This window comes from Hyperolius riggenbachi, chromosome 8 (assembly GCF_040937935.1).
Source record: "Hyperolius riggenbachi isolate aHypRig1 chromosome 8, aHypRig1.pri, whole genome shotgun sequence".
Taxonomy (NCBI): Eukaryota; Metazoa; Chordata; class Amphibia; order Anura; family Hyperoliidae; genus Hyperolius; species Hyperolius riggenbachi.
The window spans coordinates 189427284-189448628 of record NC_090653.1 but is presented as its reverse complement, the minus strand read 5'-3'; the positions used below and the strand labels follow the sequence as shown (position 1 = coordinate 189448628).

At 45.4% G+C, this 21345-nt stretch overlaps 1 protein-coding gene across 7 annotated transcripts in view; it reads right to left on the bottom strand.

Annotated features, from left to right (window-relative positions):
• Nucleotides 1-21345, bottom strand: part of HDAC8 (histone deacetylase 8) — a 645099-nt gene that overhangs the window by 605870 nt on the left and 17884 nt on the right. For 6 of the 7 annotated variants that reach the window (XM_068248048.1, XM_068248047.1, XM_068248043.1 and 3 more), the window contains exon 2: nt 7058-7110. In XM_068248048.1, the coding sequence (XP_068104149.1) occupies nt 7058-7104 (47 nt within the window). In that variant the 5' untranslated portion in view covers nt 7105-7110. Of the gene's footprint in view, nt 1-7057; nt 7111-13835; nt 13883-21345 lie in introns of those variants that run through there. The other variant, XM_068248049.1, reaches the window with a different exon arrangement.

The following is a 21345-nucleotide window of genomic DNA, read 5'->3' as shown; positions in this document are numbered from 1 at the left end:
ATACATTTGACCATCCACCCCCCCCCCCTTTTTTACCTAATGCAGTAGGAAAAGTGGATGTGAGTGGTGCGTGCTAGAGTGTATTGGAAAGATTTTCATGCAATTACGATACATAATATTGTATGCATTTCTGTGCTCAAAAAAATTTTATTGAATAAAATTAGAATCATATGTCTATGAAGCGCGGACTAGATCTTACTCAGTTGGAATAAAATGCAATGTCAGCTTTCAGGGCAAGATAAACTAAACTTTGGAAACTTGTAATTTGTAAACAGACAATATTACTTATGCACAAAAGCAAATATGATAACTGTATGAGTAATAAAAAGTAGGAAATCACATTTTTATTGAATGTTATGTCAGAGTTTCAAACCGCTTTATGTGTCCCTTTAAAGAGAGTCTGAAGCGAGAATAGCTCTCGCTTCAGACCTCATATATAGCAGGGGCACGTGTGCCCCTGCTAAAACGCCGCTATTCCGCGGCTTAACGGGGGTCCCTGTCCCCCCAAACCCCCTCCGTAATGCGGGGGAGCGCTTCCTGGTTGGGGCAGGGCTAACCGCCGCAGCCCTGCCCCACGCGCGTCTGTCAGCGCGTATCTCCGCCTCTCCCCCGCCCCTCTCAGTCTTCCTTCACTGAGAGGGGCGGGGGAGAGGCAGCGATGCGCGTCTGATAGACGCGACTGGAGGCAGGGCTGCAGCAGTTAGCCCTGCCTCCAGGAAGAGTTTTCCCTGCGACCAACTTTCCGACCATCTTTTGCGGGGGGTGGGTTGGGGGTGAAGGGACCCCCGTTAAGCCGCGGGATAGCGGCGTTTTAGCATGACAGCTGAAGCGAGATTTAGTCTCGCTTCAGTGTCTCTTTAAAGTCTACCTTATGTTTTCCCAGAGGGAATATGGTTTTAATTGCATATAATTTTTAGGTATGATGTCCTGAAGTTGATTAAGTGTCCATACAATAAAGGTTTTTTGCAACTGTTAGTTCATAAGTGAGGCTCAGTTTGCATTTCTTATGGTGGCCACTAATGATCCAAAATCTTCCCTTAGTTTGGACCAATCACATTGCATAATTGGACCAAACACATTACATGCTTGGACCAATCAGATTGAACCAATTACACTGCCCAATTGGACCAGACAGAACCAATTAGATAGGACAAATTGTGCAATTTGATTGGCCCAATTTGGTTGGTCCAATCTGCTTAATCCAACATACAATGTGATTTTCCCCCAAGCATGACTGCTGTATGGTGCCCATACATGGTACAAATTTTTTTCAGCCGATCTTACCATTTCTATGTGATATAAGGGAACTGCCTAAATTATCCTTTGAGTATATTCACTTAATTTACCCTTAAACTACATAGAAATGTTAAGATTGGATGAAAACACCATGTACCATGTATGGGCACCATTAGAATGTCTGCAGCTTAAATTTTCCCATTTAAAATGAATGGCTTACCGTATTTTTCGGACTATAAGACGCTTCGGACCATAAGACGCACCTAGGTTTAGAGGGTCAAAACCAGGGAAAAAAAATACATACTAAACCTGGGTGCATCCATGGTCCAGGAGTGTCTTATGGACCTTTCCTTCCCCCCAGATGTCTGTCTGTTACACTGCCTAGCTACACTAAACAGTGCTGCCCCCACAAAGTAAACTACACTTCAGTGCCCCTGCTGCCCCCCACCCCAGCTACACTGCACTACACAAACCCCTGCTCCCTCCTCCTCCCCCTCCCAACTACACTACACTACACTACACAACCTCCCCCCTTTCCCCAGCTACACTAACTAACCAATAACATTACATTAAATGATATCTCACCAGCCTGGGTGTCCATGCTGTGCAATTGATCTTAATGAGATGCACAGGGGAGTGGCAGCAGCAGCACCATGTGATCCACGATGCTTCAAAGTGGCTTAGCACCAGCCGGTGTAATTATGCAGATTACTGGTCCTTTGATCTTAATCTCCCCTTCTTGCCCCGCAGGAGCACGATCCACAATGTTTCTATGTGGCATAGTTGAAGCTGCCGATATCCCCAATGCTGGTCCTTTGATCATAATCTTCTTAGCGGGCCCCGCAGCAGCGCGATCCATAATGTTTCTATGCGGCATAGGAGAAGCCGCCGATATCACCAATGCTGGTGGTCCTTTAATCTTAATCTCTTTATATGTCCCGCAGCAGCGCGATCCATAATGGTTGTACGAGGCCGTTTTTCCCAATGCTGGTGCTTTGATCTCGACCAGCATCAGTGTAATCCCGGTGTATTCAGCCGCTATAGCGGCAGGGTCCTCACTGAGGCTTCCGTAATGCCCTGTGTTCTAGTACCCTCTCATGACCTGCGGCGCACGTGCGCCAGGTCATGGGGTGACGCACATAAACAATGTAGTACGGAAGCCTCTGAGGACCCTGCCGCTATAGCGGCTGAATACACCGGGATTGCACTGATGCTGGGCGAGATCAAAGCACCAGCATTGGGAAAAACGGCCTCATACAACCATTACGGATCGCGCTGCTGCGGGACATATAAAGAGATTAAGATTAAAGGACCACCAGCATTGGTTAAATCAGCGGCTTCTCCTATGCCGTATAGAAACATTATGGATCGCGCTGCTGCGGGGCACGCTAAGAAGATCAAAGGACCAGCATTGGGGATATCAGCGGCTTCTCCTATGCCGCATAGAAACATTATGGATCGCGCTGCTGCGGGGCCCGCTAAGAAGATCAAAGGACCAGCAGTTTGCATAATTACAGTGGCTGCTGCTAAGCCACTTAACACTCTGCATCGCGCTGCTGCCGCCTGCTACTCCATGTGCAACTGACGGAATCCAGCACCAGGGGAGGTAGGACTATAACATGTTACATTCGGACTATAAGACGCAGTAACTTTTTTCCCCCACTTATAGTCCGAAAAATACGGTAAATCGTATTGGTTGTTGTATGCGCCACCATCTTTTCCTGAATTTTAACCTCAATCACTGACTGTGCCAACTCTGGCTTTAACCACTTGAGGACCACAGTCTTTTCGCCCCTTAAGGACCAGAGCCTTTTTTTTTCCCATTCAGACCACTGCAGCTTTAACGGTTTATTGCTCGGTCATACAACCTACCACCTAAATGAATTTTACCTCCTTTTCTTGTCACTAATACAGCTTTCTTTTGGTGCTATTTGATTGCTGCTGCGAGTTTTAGTTTTTATTATATTCATCAAAAAAGACATTAATTTTGTCAAAGAAATGACTAACTTTCTGTGCTGACATTTTTCAAATAAAGTAAAATTTCCTATACATTTGAGCGCGAAAGTTATTCTGCTACATGTCTTTGATAAAAAAAAAAAAAAAAAAAGAAAACATTCAGTGTAGATTTATTGGATTGGGTAAAAGTTATAGCGTTTACAAACTATGGTGCCAAAAGTGAATTCTCCTATTTTCAAGCATCTTTGACTATTCTAACCCCGTCATGTTTCATGAGGTGCTAAAATTCCAGGATAGTATAAACACCCCCCAAATGACCCCATTTTGGAAAGAAGACATCCCAAAGTATTCAGTGAGAGGCATGGTGAGTTCATAGAAGATTTTATTTTTTGTCACAAGTTAGCGGAAAATGACACTTTGTGACTAAAAAAAAAAAAAAAAAAAAAAAGTTTCCATTTCTTCTAACTTGCGACAAAAAAAAAAAAAATGAAATCTGCCACGGACTCACTATGCTCCTCTCTGAATACCTTGAAGTGTCTACTTTCCAAAATGGGGTCATTTGTGGGGTGTGTTCACTGTCCTGGCATTTTGGGGGGTGCCTAATTGTAAGCACCCCTGTAAAGCCTAAAGATGCTCATTGGACTTTGGGCCCCTTAGCGCAGTTAGGCTGCAAAAAAGTGCCACACATGTGGTATTGCCGTACTCAGGAGAAGTAGTATAATGTGTTTTGGGGTGTATTTTTACACATACCCATGTTGGGTGGGAGAAATATCTCCGTAAATGACAATTTTTTGATTTATTTTTTTTACACACAATTGTCTATTTACAGAGATATTTCTCCTACTCAGCATGGGTATGTGTAAAAATACACCCCAAAACACATTATACTACTTCTCCTGAGTACGGCGATACCACATGTGTGGCACTTTTTTTCACCCTAACTGCGCTAAGGGGCCCAAAGTCCAATGAGTACCTTTAGGATTTCACAGGTCATTTTGCGACATTTGGTTTCAAGGCTACTCCTCACGGTTTAGGGCCTCTAAAATGCCAGGGCAGTATAGGAACCCCACTAATGACCCCATTTTAGAAAGAAGACACCCCAAGGTATTCCGTTAGGAGTATGGTGAGTTCATAGAAGATTTTTTTTTTTTTTTGTCACAAGTTAGTGGAAATTGATTTTAATTGTGTTTTTTCACAAAGTGTCATTTTCCGCTAACTTGTGACAAAAAATAAAATCTTCTATGCAAAAAAATTGCCACACTTGTGGTACCACTGTACTCAGGAGAAGTAGTATAATGTGTTTTGGGGTGTATTTTTACACACACCCATGCTGAGTGGGAGAAATATCTCTGTAAATAGACAATTGATTTTTTTTACACACAATTGACCATTTACAGAGAGATTTCTCCCACCCAGCATGAGTATGTATAAAAATACACCCCAAAACACATTATACTACTTCTTCTGAGTACGGCGATACCACATGTGTGACACTTTTTTGCAGCCTAGGTGCGCTAAGGGTCCAACGTCCTATTCACAGGTCATTTTGAGGCATTTGTTTTCTAGACTACTCCTCACGGTTTAGGGCCCCTAAAATGCCAGGGCAGTATAGGAACCCTACAAGTGACCCCATTTTAGAAAGAAGACACCCCAAGGTATTCTGTTAGGTGTATGGTGAGTTCATAGAAGATTTTATTTTTTGTCACAAGTTAGTGAAAAATGACACTTTGTGAAAAAAACAATAAAAATCAATTTCCACTAACTGTTGACAAAAAATAAAATCTTCTATGAACTCATCATACACCTAACAGAATACCTTGGGGTGTCTTTTTTCTAAAATGGGGTCACTTGTGGGGTTCCTATACTGCCCTGGCATTTTATGGGCCCAAAACCGTGAGTAGTCGGGAAACCAAATTTCTCAAAATGACTGTTCAGGGGTATAAGCATCTGCAAATTTTGATGACAGGTGGTCTATGAGGGGGAAAATTTCGTGGAACCGGTCATAAGCAGGGTGGCCTCTTAGATGACAGGTTGTATTGGGCCTGATCTGATGGATAGGAGTGCTAGGGGGGTGACAGGAGGTGATTGATGGGTGTCTCAGGGGGTGGTTAGAGGGGAAAATAGATACAATCAATGCACTGGGGAGGTGATCGGAAGGGGGTCTGAGGGTTTGGCCGAGTGATCAAGAGCCCACACGGGGCAAATTAGGGCCTGATCTGATGGGTAGGTGTGCTAGGGGGTGACAGGTGGTGACAGGAGGTGATTGATGGGTGACTCAAGGTGTGATTAGAGGGGGGAAACAGATGCAAGAAATGCACTGGCGAGGTGATCAGGGCTGGGGTCTAAGGGCGTTCTGAGGGTGTGGGAGGGTGATTGGGTGCCCTAGGGGCAGATTAGGGTCTAATCTGATGGTTATCAGTGACAGGGGGTGATTGATGGGTAATTAGTGGGTGTTTAGGGTAGAGAACAGATGTAAACACTCCACTTGGGAGGTGATCTGACATCGGATCTGCGGGCGATCTATTGGTGTGGGTGGGTGATCAGATTGCCCGCAAGGGGCAGGTTAAGGGCTGATTGATGGGTGGCAGTGACAGGGGGTGATTGATGGGTGGCAGTGACAGGGGGTGATTGATAGGTGATTGACAGGTGATCAGTGGGTTATTACAGGGAAGAAGAAATGTAAATATTGTACTGGCGAATTGATAAGGGGGGGGGGGGGTCTGAGGGCAATCTGAGTGTGTAGGCGGGTGATTGGGTGCCCGCAAGGGGCAGATTAGGGTCTTATCTGATGGGTAACAGTGACAGGTGGTGATAGGGGGTGATTGATGGGTGATTGATGGGTAATTAGTGGGTGTTTAGAGGAGAGAACAGATGTAAACACTGCACTTGGGAGGTGATCTGATGTCGGATCTGCGGGCGATCTATTGGTGTGGGTGGGTGATCAGATTGCCCGCAAGGGGCAGGTTAGGGGCTGATTGTTGGGTGGCAGTAACAGGGGGTGATTGATGGGTTATTGACAGGTGATTGACAGGTGATCAGGGGGATAGGTGCATACAGTACACAGGGGGGAGGGGGGTCTGGGGAGAATCTGAGGGGTGGGGGGTGATCAGGAGGGAGCAGGGGGCAGTTTAGGGTTAAAAAAAAAATAGCGTTTTTAGATAGTGACAGGGAGTGATGGATGGGTGATTAGGGGGGTGATTGGGTGCAAACAGGGGTCTGGGGGGTGGGCAGGGGGGGGAGGGGGTCTGAGGGGTGCTGTGGGCGATCAGAGGGAAGGGGGGGGCAGGATCAGTGTGCTTGGTGCAGACTAGGGTGGCTGCAGCCTGCCCTGGTGGTCCCTCGGACACTGGGACCACCAGGGCAGGAGGCAGCTAGTATAATAGGCTTTGTATACATTACAAAGCCTATTATACCTATTACATGCGGCTATCCGGGTGCTAGTAATCCGCCGGCGCTTCCGAACGGCCGGTGGGTTACAGCGCGGGGGGGTGGAGCCAGTTGCCGGCGGCTGATCGCGTCACGAATGACGCGATCGCCGCATAACCACACCCGCCGCCGCCACTGCCGATGGGCGTATTGCGGTCGTTTGGGCCCAGCCCTTGCCGCCGCCCATCGGCTTAAGGCGGTCGGCAAGTGGTTAATAATGTAATAGCTTGTAAACTTTTCCCATTGAAATCAAGTTGCAGCAATTCACAAATTTTCACTGGCTGTGTTGCATGCAGGATGGAAAGAATTATAAACACACAGTGGCTGGCTTGGAAAATATTATTGTAGATACATTATCATACAGTGCTATATTGCATCAGATTAGCAATCAGGTATGCACATCTTTTTCAGGTCATCTACCAACCATTCAGCAGCTCACCTCATATCTTGGAGTAATCCATATGCTTCTATCAGTGAATGTACCATACTCGCCTGTAGCACACACAAAAACAAAGTAAGAGCAATTGTTACATATGCATTGTCATTATGAAAATAATAACCTATTACACTATATATTTATTGTATTTATCAAGCGCCAACATATTACGCAGCGCTGATTAACAAAGAATAACACTACTTCAGAATAAATTATGGGGCATCAAACTAAATACATTGCCAGAATACATTAGATAGAAATGGTCAATAAAATGCTAATAAGATGTTAATATATATTTTATGCAGCTTGGAAATGGACCAATCAAATGCACCGCCTGCTGCATTTGATTACTCCATTTACAAGCTGCATAAAGTTGCATGATATTGCATTGTATATTATGCATAAAATCACATTGCATTTGCAAGCAATTTGCAAAAATTCAGACTAGCAAAAAATAAAAAAAGTTAAGTTTCTAGATGGAATTGGGAAGAGTTTTGAATTATGAGGATATCATTTATTGGCTAATTTAGAGATTAATAAACAGTACGCTTTCGGCTTATGTGACAATCCAGCCCCGCGATCCTGTCGAATCTGCTCCCGTTAGCGTACGCAGGATGTACGGGTGCAGACGGACAACGAAGACCGGTTGCTGGATCGTCAGAGGAAGAAGGTTAATGTGACAGAGCGTGCCAATCCAGTCTAATCTGCTCCCGTTAGCATACGCAGGAAGTACGGTGAACAGACTGACAATGAAGATTGATCGTGCAGCTGCCGACAATATGTAATGGGACAATCCCTCACCAATCCCGTATTACTGAGCCACTGTTGCCATGCAGGTCTCATGCACTAGAGACTGCTGGAGGCAAATTCACTGTGTGTATAGTAAACGGTTAAGATTGGTTGGAGGTGCCCATACAAGTACAATCCCGATTGTATATACAATCAGTAAACTAAAAATATCGATTTTGCGCCGGAAATCGGGTAATTACACTGCCACCACTGTCTGGTTGAATGGAGCAGACAGTCTCCAACTAAGGCGAAGAGACCCCAACGCTATCATAATACGTTAGCCAGCCCAATCGCATTCGACATACTCCAGTCACCGTTCGGGGAATAGTCACTTCCGAAGGCTTAAAGACTGTGAGCAATGTGACATTTAGAGAGAGGTTACTGGGTCCATATTTGATGCAATCTCGAATTGTATGTCCAATCGAGAAACTAAAGTTATCAATTTCGCACAAGAAATCGGGTACTAGCTAATCCTAGAAGGAAGAAATGGTTATTTACAACCTAGCTAGCAAATCAACCATTAATAAGCAAATAATAAAAAAATGTGGTAGTATGATTGACTCTTCAGAGGGCAGATTCGTTATAGCAGCAGATGACCAGAACAGACACAAGACTGAACGATAAAATCATTTGTTTTATTCTAAAACTACATACACACAGCTTAATGTAGTCCACAGATAGATATACCTGTCCGGCAGAACAGATTGGTTTGATAGAAAGAGAATAGAGATGAAAAGAAACAGAATGTCTTAATATACAGTTCAAATACCGGTATTGGTAGTCCACGTGGCAATCGCAAGTTTTGGCGGAAAGTCCAAGATGGTGGTTGCCATGCGGCCAGAGTCCTTTGTGAGATATAATAAGATGGAGATTTTGGCCCGTGTCGTGGCGGGCTGGTCGATTGATGTTAATTCGACCTCAGATTAAAGGTGAAGGATGCTGGACCTTTGTGTCATGGGAGTTTTGTTCCTCACTGTAGGTGGGGGGAGTTATGACACGTACAAGTCCAGCCTCGTGCAATTTGAATAAGGCAGTGCCCCCTTAGGCAGGGAGAGATTTTGGGCCAATTCATGTTTTGCCCGCTCTCTGCGTGCCCGTAGGTCACATCAAGAACCTGAATGGATATTCATAATCAAAAAAAGGATTTTCTGGAGGGCGCTGCTCTTAACCCCCTTGCCGTTCCAATTGTGTCGGCAAGGGGGCGGCGCAGCACTTTTTTTTTTTTAAATCATGTAGCAAGCCCAGGGCTCGCTACATGATAGCCACTGATAAGCGGCATCCCCTACCTAAGCCGATCACCGCCAACGCTCTCTGAAAGCAGTAAATCCCGTTCAGAACGGGATTTTCTGCTGGGCTTCCCGGTCGCCATGGCGACGGGGCGGGATCGTCAGAGGGAATCCCTATCCACCCCTCAGCGCTGCCTGGCACTGATTGGCCAGGCTGCGCAAGGGGTCTGGAGGGGGGGCAGTGCGGTGGGTAGCGGCGGCGATCGAAATATGCACGCAGCTAGCAAAGTGCTAGCTGCGTGCAATAAAAAAAAAATTATGCAAATCGGCATTTGATATTCAAATTAAAACTTCTCAAATTTTGCACAAAGATCAATCTATATTGTAGTCATATATTTCACACATACCTTGCCTTGCACACAAGGATCAACTGATTCCCCTTTAAAAAAACAACAAAATACTCCGGAGTCAAACACTAAGAAAATTGCTCTCCTAAAAAAACTTGCAAAAGTCCAAGATCACAAGTCCCAAAAAATTCTGATACTCCAGTCAGATGGCTCTATACTCCACAGTATCAAATTGTACCAGCCATATACTGTTTCAGGAGGCTATAATATGAGTCTCTCTCACCGACTCTAAATAGCTCTATCCCGTGTTACTTGGTTTTGTATAAAATACAACTTACAGTTCCCCACTTGCCGCTCGTCTCTCTGGTTCCCGGCCGGTGACCTCTCATACTCTGCAAGTGTGATGATGCAGACTGTTGTTTTCTCTAGCGTCCTCCAGAGAAGCCGCTCTCTGCAGATCCCAGTCTACGTGTCAGGATGGAGCGCAGCTTCCGGATCAGCTGCTTTTCGGGTGTGACGTCACTTCCCTTTGCCATCCCCGCAATGCTCCTATGGTATTACTGCAGTGTTGGTGCTTTCCACACAAAACAAATCCTCCGTGTCTGCTCAGTTTGATACACTACATCCGCAGATTTTTACCATTCACAGGTTCACAGATATCTGAGCTCCATAGATTTGCAGTTATACTCAAGCTCTAACACCATACACATCACAGGGACGTCCCCGATTAGATCAAAATGTTTCAATGGCATTAGCGGACATCTTCATCAGGATCAGGTGAATATGGCTGGTACAATTTGATAGGGTCGGGCTAGCCACCGCAGGGGATCACATGGCCCCGGGAGGACTTTTTAAAGAGAACCCGAGGTGGCCTTGTATTACGTAAGTGGGGCACAGAGGCTGGTTGGGCACACTAACACCAGCCTCTGTTGCCCCATCGTGTGTGTCAAAGACCCCCCTGCTCGCCGCTATACCCCCGCAGAGCTGGCGACACGCAGCGTGTCGCCAGCACAATGTTTACTCTAGCGCTGTCTGTCAGCGCCGCTCCGCCGCCTCCTCCGCATCGCCGCTACCCGCCCTCTCCCTTCCCTCCCGCTGATTGGAGGGAAGGGACGAGGGCGGGTAGCGGCGATGCGGAGGAGGCGTGGGAGCGGCGCTGACAGACAGCGATAGAGTAAACATTGTGCTGGCGACGCGCTGCGTGTCGCCAGCACTGCGGGGAGTTTAGCGGCGAGCAGGGGGGTCTTTGACACACACGATGGGGCAACAGAGGCTGGTGTTAGTGTGCCCAACCAGCCTCTGTGCCCCACTTACGTAATACAAGGCCACCTCGGGTTCTCTTTAAAATAAAAGTAGCTCTATATGTTTAAGCTAGCACTTTGCTAGCTAATGATGACCCCCAAGTGCCGCCCGCGATCAACAGCGTAATACATACCCCCCCAGGGATCCCGCGATGGCGCAGCCTTCACCTCCAGGCTTCACTATGGGGAGGATCGGAACTGTGCATGACGTCGATGACGTCATGTCCGATCGTCGCCATAGCGACGAGTGAAGCTGGATCGTGAAGCTGCAGCTCTCGCGGGATCACAGATAGGTAAATATTACCGGCGGCGATCGGGGTGTTCAGTGAGGTGCCGGGCGGCTCATAGTTACATAGTTATTTGGGTTGAAAAAAGACATACTTCCATCGAGTTCAACGGGGTACATAATTAGCTAGCGAAGTGCTAGCTTAGCTATATAGAGCAACTTTTATTTTTAAAAAATCCTCCCGCGGACGCAGCCTCTAAAACTGCATACCGCCAGGGAGGTTAAGTAGCATTTATAAAAGCACTGTGGAACAGGGTCCCGTGTCTCACCCAAGGCCAGAGTGCTTATCTGTTCACGATGTACAGAATGCCATGCATCTTTACTGTAAACATTGAGTGTTTTCATATTTCCTAAAAGTAAACAATAGCCTGTGAACATTTTCCCTCATTTCTGGGTAATAAGAGAGGAAACGCCATATTTGGCTTGTCCCCTCGGAGCAGGCGCAGATAGGCTCATCCATCACATGCTATTAGCCAATTGCATGCGATGGGTACTAGATCATCCCTGCGGGATGATGTCACATTTAACTCTTTAGAGGTTAGTATAAGAATATTCCACTCATCCTCAACGACAGAGACCATGAGACTGCCCTTGCCTATTCAAGGGACAGGAAGCACAATCAGTTTAGAAGGACACCCCCACTTCCACCCCTCAGTGCTTTCCTGTCCCTTGGGATAGGAGGAAGCAGATCTTCCTGGGCTCTGTCGAGTAGTCCAAGGGTAAGTGCGGCTGGTTGTCTCACCTCCAGGGGCAGCTGGAATGGTGTATTCTGGGGAGGCAGGTGAGGCAGCGGCTTGCGGGTGTCTGGCGTGTGGTATCGCCCCCGGGCGCCCATCTGCATGCCACCGGACCCTTCCGTTTGGGCTTAGTATGGCAGCGTTCTTGTTGGCCTGGAGCGGGCGGAGATTGCCCGCATCTGCATCACTTCCACCGGATGTGACGTTAGCGGAGACCGGAAGTGCGGTACACGAGGACGCCAGAGGGAGTGCCTGCGTTAAGCCATTATAAATTCAGAGGCCTCGCAGTGCACATGGTCTTACTGAGGCCTCTAGAGACCATGAGTGAACTTTCCTTTCAGGGCGCGGACCTTCCTCCATTACCACCATCTGGAGTAAGTCTAAAGGCTATATGTAGCCATCTTATGCATATCTTTTGTAGGATGTTTGCTGATAGCCATTTCTTTTGTGCGTTATATCTTTCAGGTGGTTGCACCTAGAAAAGCCATAGAAAAAAGACTCACCATGTTGCCAAGTGTGGTATTTGTAAAAAAATTATCCTCTTATAAAAAACCACTTTGCCATTCATGTACAGCTTTAGTGGTTAATGAGGAAAATGCTGATACTTTTAAAGTAATGTTTAACACTTTTCAATCTGAACTCAATACTTCTGTTGTATTGAGAGATAATTTAATTGCTCAAGCTTCCTCAGTTCAAACTGTTCAATCAGTTCCTATATCAGGTGATTCTGATAAAGCAGGTACTTCTAATGTGCAAAGGGTGGAATCCTCTTCTGAAGAGGTAGCAGAGGCCTCGTCGACTCAGGAGGAGGAAAATCCTAAGGATTCTCGTTAAAGAGAACCCGAGGTGTGTTTAAAGAAGGTTATCTGCATACAGAGGCTGGATCTGCCTATACAGCCAAGCCTCTGTTACTATCCCAAACCCCACTAAGGTCCCCCTGCACTCTGCAATCCCTCATAAATCACAGCCATGCTGTGAGGCTGTGTTTACATCTGTAGTGTCAGTCTCGGCTGCTCCCCCGCCTCCTGCATAGCTCCAGTCTCTGTCCCCGTCCCTTCCCTTCAATCAGCAGAGAGGGAAGGGATGCAGGCGGGGACTGGAGTTCTGCAGGAGGCGGGGAGAGCAACAGACTGACACTATAGAGATAAACACAGCCAGCTCTGACAAGCTGTTTGTCAGCAGCGTGGCTGTGATTTATGAGGGATTGCAGAGTGCAGGGGGACCTTAGGGGGGTTTGGGATAGCAACAGAGGCTGGGCTGTATAGGCAGATCCAGCCTCTGTATGCAGATAATATTCTTCAAACCCACCTCGGGTTCTCTTTACAGGAAAATTTTAATTATCCCCAGATAATACTGAGGATTTACTTAAGATCATTCGTACTACACTTGGGTTACCCACTGGAGCATCCAAGGAACTGTCTATTGATGAAATGTATATTGAGCAGCAGCCAACTAATTTTCTGACCTTTCCTGTACACAAATCTATGTCTGTTATTTTACAGGAATGGAAAGAACCGGATAAAAAGCGGTTTCAATTAAAATCCTCAAAAAGGCGGTTTCCTTTTGATGATGCTGACTGTGATAAATGGACTAAATACCCTAAATTAGACTTAGCTATCTCTAAACTATCTAAGAATTCACCTATTCCATTTGAAGACACAGGAATTTTAAAAGACGTGTATGATCGTAAAATGGAATCCCTCCTTAAGCGAGCCTGGGAAGCAGCAGCAGCGGCGTTCCCTCCTGTTTTAGCTGCCACATGTACAGCGAGATGTCTGTCAATTTGGTTATCAGAGTTAGAGAACCATTTAAAAGCAGGTACTACTGCTTCTGATTTACTCAATTCTGTGTCTGTTCTCTCTCTTGCAGCTCATTTTCTTTGCGACGCTTCTAGTGAGGCGGTACGAACTGTGGCACGCACTTCAGGGTTAATCAACTCTGCTCGACGCTTCTTATGGCTCAAAGAATGGGATGGTGACCTCACCGCTAAAAGTAAGTTGTGTTCACTGCTGTTTGAAGGGTGTCTCCTCTTTTGTCATGCCTTAGAGGAAGCCTTAACTAGAGCGGCAGAAAAGAAGCTTACAATTACTCTCACCTGGTAATTGGGTTTCCACGCTGACTCCACCAGGAGACTGGACCACTCATCCCTGGGACAAGAAGAACAGATAGAGTTTAAATAGCCACCTCCCACCTTCAGTGCTTTTACTATCACCATGTAAGGGTAGGAGACTTACCATTTGAGTTGTGGGTGGGTTAACCCACCTGTCGTGGAGTCAGCGTGGAAACCCAATTACCAGGTGAGAGTAATTGTAAGCTTCCACTTGACTCCACGACAGGTCCACCAGGAGATATAAAATATTACCTCCCTCAGGGTGGGACAACTGCAGACAGTACTTTACAACCAAAACCCAAGTCCTGATTGCTTGGTAGATCCAAACGGTAGTGCTTTATGAACGTATCATAGGAAGACCATGTGGCTGCTTTACAAATTTGTATAACTGAAGCAGAGTTTATCTCTGCCCAGGAAGACGAGACAGCCCTAGTAGAATGAGCCTTTACATTCATTGGCTCTAGCTTTCCTGCAATCTCATATGCTTTGTCAATACAAAGTTTCAACCAATTGCTGAGTGTACTTTTAGACGATTTTAACCCTTTCCGGGCACCCTGGAACTGAACAAACAAATTATCTTCCTTTCTCCAAGAAGAAGTTTTGGCCAAATAAAGTATAATTATTTTTTTCCCATCCAGTGAGTTACATTTTTCCTCTTTGTTGTTAGAATAATTCTGACAAAATGAGGGAATAAAGATTTCCTGCTCTCTGTGCAAATCGAACATCACCTTCGGAGTAGCCGAAGGAGTAACTGAAATGTAATTCTATCTTCTTGGATACACATAAAAGGCGACTTGATACAAAGGTCCTGTATTTCTCCGATACGCCTGGCCGTAGTGATTGCCACCAAAAAACAAGTTTTTTGGGGTTAAATCCCTGATGGATATTTGATCCACAGGTTCAAATTGAAACTGAACAATGGAGTTTAGAACTAAATTCAGATCCCAAGGAGGGACGGTAGTTTTCTTCACTACTGTCTTCTTTTTAACCCCCTTTCGTCAAAGAATTTGACGAAAAATGAACATCAAAATAGGCCCCCAAAGCAGCAAGCTGTACTTTGAGAGTTATCAACTTTAAACCCATTCCTAATCCTTTCTGTAGGAAATCTAGGATATTGGGAATTGAGAAATTAAATTTTCCCGAGAGTTTTTGTTAAAAAAAAAAAAAAAAACATTCCAAACTCTAAGATAAATAGCAGAGGTAACAGGTTTCCTGGCATGAAGCATGGTTTCAATGACATCTTCAGACAGACCTCTGTTTAGAAGCGCCACTCAAAAGCCACGCCCTCAGTTTCAGACTGGCCACTGCAGGATGGTACACTTGTCCCTGCTTCAGAAGCCGATCTGAGATTGGTAAGATCATTGGATCTTTTACCATCAGAGAGAGTAGAAACGGATACCAGGCCTCCTTTGGCCAGTCTGGAGCAATGAGGATCAAATTGGCCTGATCTTTTGCAACCTTCTGTAGAACCCTCCCTATCAAATTGAAAGGGGGGGGGGGGAGGCATATGCTCTCTCCGGTGTCCAGTCCAACAGGAAAGCATCTACACATTCTGGGGAGCCTCTGGGGTTGAGGGAGCAGAATCTGGGTAGAAGCGTGTTGTCCCATGCAGCAAACAGACTATGGATGGAAGACCCCAATTGTTGCAAATCATTTTGAACACATCTTTGTTCAGACACCAGTTGCTCTGATATATTTGTTTGCGGCTCAACCAATCTGTTAGAACATTGTCTATTCCTTTGAGGTGAACTGATTTTAAGGAAAGAACTCTGTTCTCTGCCCAGCTGAATATGTGGAGGGAAAGAGAGATTAGGGGTGGACTGAAGGTCCCCCCTTGTTTATGTGAGCAACAGCCGTCTGATTGTCTGACTGGATCATCACATTTTTGTGCAACAACAGGTCTTCCCATTTCTGCAGAGCTTTCCAGATCGCAAGTAATTCCCTGTGGTTTGAAGAGAAAGTTTTTTCTACGGGATCTTCTCAAAAAATTAGTATATTGTGATAAAGTTCATTATTTTCTGTAATGCACTGATAAACATTAAACTTTCATATATTTTAGATACAAATACACACAACTGAAGTAGTTCAAGCCTTTTATTGTTTTAATATCGATGATTTTGGCATACAGCTCATGAAAACCCAAAATTCCTATCTCAAAAAATTAGCATATTTCATCCGACCAATAAAAGAAAAGTGTTTTTAAAACAAAAAAAGTCAACCTTCAAATAATTATGTTCAGTTATGCACTCAATACTTGGTCGGGAATCCTTTTGCAGAAATGACTGCTTCAATGCGGCGTGGCATGGAGACAATCTGCCTGTGGCACTGCTCAGGTGTTATGGAGGCCCAGGATGCTTCGATAGCGGCCTTAAAGAGTAACTGTCAGGCTGCAGAAGCTAATTTAAACCTCTATTCTCCTGTGTTAAACAGTTTAGACAGAAGCCAAAAAGACATTACTAAAGATAAAGATCTCTCTTACATTTAATGTGTGCTTATCAGCACATCTAAGCTCCTAAGGAGGACGCAAGCCGCATTCCATACTGCAAAGCATTCTGGGGCCCTCCCCTCGGCTGCTAAGGAGAAGACGGGATCAAGTTTCAGCAGCTTCTAACACAGTCCAGCCACAGCACAGATAAATCTCCGGGAAGATTACTCTGCAGGAGTCCGCTATTGTTCCTAGCCACATGGCTCATTAATATTCACTGCACACTGTGTTATTCTGTACTAGCTCCTCTGTGATCAGAAGCAGGCAGGACATGACGACACATTTGGCTTCACAAACATGGAACCTGCCATGGGCTGTCAGGAGCATCATTCTCTGCATATACTATATAAAAATTCTGTGAAATCCAAACGTGGACAGTGAAATGCATATGTAATGTAAGTACAGCCAATCTTTAGCTACTGATATATGTGTTTATTTTCTCTGAGACCTTATACCTAACAGCTCCTCTTTAAGCACATCCAGAGTGTTGGGTCTTCCGTCTCTCAACTTTCTCTTCACAATATCCCACAGATTCTCTATGGGGTTCAGGTTAGGGGAGTTGGCAGGCCAATTGAGCACAGTAATACCATGTTCAGTAAACCATTTAACAGTGGTTTTGGCACTGTGAACAGGTGCCAGGTTGTGCTGAAAAATGAAATCTTAATCTCCATAAAGCTTTTCAGCAGATGGAAGCATGAAGTGCTCCAAAATCTCCTGATAGCTAGCTGCATTGACCATGCCCTTGATAAAACACAGTGGACCAACACCAGCAGCTGACATAGCACCCCAGACCATCACTGACTGTGGGTACTTGACACTGGACTTCAGGCATTTTGGCATTTCCCTCTCCCCAGTCTTCCTCCAGACTCTGGCACCTTGATTTCCGAATGACATGTAAAAGTTGCTTTCATCCGAAAAAAGTACTTTGGACCACTGAGCAACAGTCCAGTGCTGCTTCTCTGTAGCCCAGGTCAGGCGCTTCTGCTGCTGTTTCTGGTTCAAAAGTGGGTTCATGCTTCCATCTGCTGAAAAGCTTTATGGAGATGAAGATTTCATTTTTCAGCACGACCTGACACCTGCTCACAGTGCCAAAACCACTGGGTAAATAGTTTACTGACCATGGTATTACTGTGCTCAATTGGCCTGCCAACTCTCCTGACCTGAACCCCATAGAGAATCTGTGGGAAATTGTGAAGAGAAAGTTGAGAGACGCAAGACCCAACACTGGATGAGCTTAAGGCCGCTATCGAAGCATCCTGGGCCTCCATAACACCTGAGCAGTGCCACAGCCTGATTGCCTCCATGCCACGCCGCATTGAAGCAGTCATTTCTGCAAAAGGATTCCTGACCAAGTATTGAGTGCATAACTGAATTATTTGAAGGTTGACTTTTTCTGTTTTAAAAACACTTTTCTTTTATTGGTCGGATGAAATATGCTAATTTTTTGAGATAGGAAATTTGGGTTTTCATGAGCGGTTTGCCTAAATCATCATTAAAACAATAAAAGGCTTGAACTACTTCAGTTGTGTGTATTTGAATCTAAAATATATGAAAGTCTAATGTTTATCAGTACATTACAGAAAATAATGAACTTTATCACAATATGCTAATTTTTTGAGAATATCCTGTAGAGGAGAATATCTGTCTTGTATGTAATACTGTTTCAGATGCGCTCCCCAACCCCAGAGGCTTGCGTCTGTTGTAATTACGAAGGGATTGGGATTGAATCAAGTTACGCCTCTGTGCAGGTTTGGACAACAAGTTCACCACTTCAGAGAGTCTCACTGGATCAGACAACCATACGTTTTTGTCCAAATCCTCCTGTTTGCCTGACCACTGCCACAGGATCGCCAGTTGAAATAATCGGAACCTTGCTTGGGCCCAAGCTACGGCTGGGATACAAGCTGAAAATGTTCCCAGGAGACTCATAGCCTGTCTTGTTGTGACGGACTTTGATCTCAGAAGTACCTGAGTACTTTCGATTAATTGATCAACCTTTTTTTCTGGCAAACAGGAGATCTGCAAGATCTAATTTAGTGAAATTCCTAGAAAGGTATTTTCCTGTCCTGGGTTTAGATCGGATTTCTGAATATTCAGAATCCATCCCAAATCCTTCAGAACTCCAAGCACAATCTGGATATGCCCCTGGAGCAGATCTTTTGTTTGTGCCGCTATCAGAAGATCGTCTAGATAGGGAACTAGAATAATCTTCTGCTTTCTTATAAAGGCCGCTACCTCTGTCATAAGCTTTGTTAAGATCTGGGGAGCACTTGAAATCCCAAACGGGAGAGCTTTGAACTTGATGTGAAGGATCTGGGATTGAATCTTTACGGCAGCTCTCAAATACTTCCAGTGCATTGGATGGATGGGGACATAATAGTATGCATCCATCAGATCGATGGATGCCATGAAGTAGTTCTTCCCCAGCAGAAGGATTGTGGAGTGAAGGGATTCCATGCGGAATTTTTTGTACTTCACAAACTGGTTTAAAAACCAAAGATTTATAAGGCGAAAATCGCTGTTCAGCTTTGGAACCAGAGAGTGGAATAAAAACTTTTCCTCCTCTCTGGTGAAGGAACTTCTTCCGCAACCCACTTCTCGAAAAGAGATCCCACAGCCTTTTCCATTGCCGCCTGCTGGACACCGAAGAGAGCCTGTTACCCTGAAAGATCCCGGGAGAACTTGCGTAAATTGAATCTTGTAACCATGTTTGATGGTTCTGCAGATGTATTTGTTGTTTGATACCTTCTGCCATGCCGGAAATACATACCCGAATATAGTTAATGTTCTGACTGTGGTTTAGAGGGGGTGTCTGAGGGTTTGGGGTTGAAGAGGAAACCTTGTGTTTTGTCTTTTTTGTTTTGCCAGAATCATTTTTCTGACTCCTCCTAGGGGCCCGAAATCTCCTTTTATAAGATTTCTTTTTCTTACCCGCTGGAAAAACTTTTTTCCTCTTACCTGCTCTTTCGAGTACAGACTCTAAAGCAGAGCCAAACAGCAATTTTCCTTTAAACGGTAGGGCACAAAGTCTTTATTTTGTGACACCGTCCCCATCCCAATTTTTTAGCCACAGGAATCTTCTGACAGAGTTAATTAACGCTAGACTCCGGGCAGAAAATCTGACCGCTTCGCTAGATGCATCTGCAAGAAATTTCGCAGCAAGTTTCAACGTTGCAACCGACTGAGAAATATTCTCAGGTGGAGAACTACTCTTCAAAAGAGATTGCAATCAAATGATAAGGCAGTACAGGTCGCTGCTAAGTTAGGTGCACATGAGGCAGAAACCGCTTCCCATGATTTCTTAAGAAGAGCTTCCATTTTCCTGCTAGAAAGATCTCCGAGAGCACCTGTGTCTTCAAATGGGATGGGTGCGTCTTTAGATAATTTAGACTGTTCCTCTTCATTGAATGGATAGCGTCTTTTAAACGCTTTAATTACCAGCTTTTTATCTGGTTCCTTCCACTCGGTTTCCATTAAGTCTCGCATTGTTTTGTGAACCGGAAACACTAACCCTTTAGACACTAAATGTTCCGAATACATCTCATCTTCTACTGTAGAGGGTTTTGGAAAATCAGACTTAATATTAAGAGCAGAATAAATGAACTCCAATAATTCATCTGACTGTTCAGGGAGTAATTTAAATTTACCCCTAGAGGAGCACCTAGGTGTCTCGTCTTCCTGGCCAGAAGACCCCCCCGCTGGCTCCGCTTCCTCCGAAGAGGACTCTAAAACCCTTGGCTGTTGAGAAGGTCTGGGTAAGTCAGCATCCTCGTCCTGCTGAGATACCACAGACGCTGATGGTAAAGCAGTGGAAACCTTAGCATCAAGAATTTTTTTAGACAACTGATCCTGAAATTTCGTACGCATACTATTAACCTCCTTGCCGGTTTTCCCGACCTGAGCTCGGGGTAGAAAAAAGAAGCTATTAGCGGTGATCCCGAGCTCAGGTCGGGGTAGGCATTGCAGAGCTTTACCTTAGGTTTTGGAGTCCCGCGCGCGATCGCGCTGCGCAGCGGGACTCCAGCCTCTCTCCCCGGCAGTGTGGGGTATTACCCTGGCCGCCGGGATCCCCCATGTCCCCGCTATTCTTCCGGGGACCCGGCAGCCAAGCAGAGCAGCAGAGCGGTGGTGGCAGCTTGACGTCATCGGGGGCAGGGCTAATATGTAAAACGAACTTCTCTATATTAGAGAAATATAGAGAAGTTTGTTTATATGTTATTAGCGCCATCATGTGGTGAAAGTGCAAACTGCAGCGCTGGAGCCCAGGAAGGTACATTTTTTATTCTGTTGCACATCTCCCTGCCAGAATGATTTTTTTCAAGTTTTAGGGTCTGAAAGAGTGAAAAAAAATTGCACCTCTTTTAGACCCTAAAATTTGGAAAGAATCAGAACGGCAAGGAGGTTAAACATGTCTCCCCCTTCATGCTTTACCACAGACAAAATGCAAGCATTACATAAGTGTTTTGGGTAGGAAACAGCAAGTTTTTTACGACAGATCCCACAGGCCCTGGATTCAGATTCATCCATGGAGGAAGTAGGTCTTGGGTTGTGAAAAAGAACAGAACTACAATAAGTGAGCAGCGAACAAACTTGTTATCCCCAGCCAGTATCAAAAGTACTTACTTGGTTTGTACAGGCTTATGCGGCTAGCCCCACGGCCTGAGAGGAGGAAAGCTCTATGGTGGCAGAGGGAGCGACGGATCCTTCCAGCAGTCTTAGTCCCAAGACTGTAGTAGCTGCTGCTGCTCTGCTTGCTGTCTATTTGTAATAGACGCTACACAGCACGGCGTCCCAGGTGCAGCGGAATAGCCGGGATTGATGTCTTCCGCCGGATGCTGCGCAATGGGACGTCCTCCCGCCCTGGAACGCACGCGTACGTGCACCGCAACAGGCGGAGGAACTTCCGCATCCACTCAGTGGAGCGGAGTTCCGCTTTTAGGGGAGCGCTGCGCCTGAACACGGAGGTCGCCTGGGATCTCCTCCTGAGAGGTATGCCAACCAGGCGGCCAC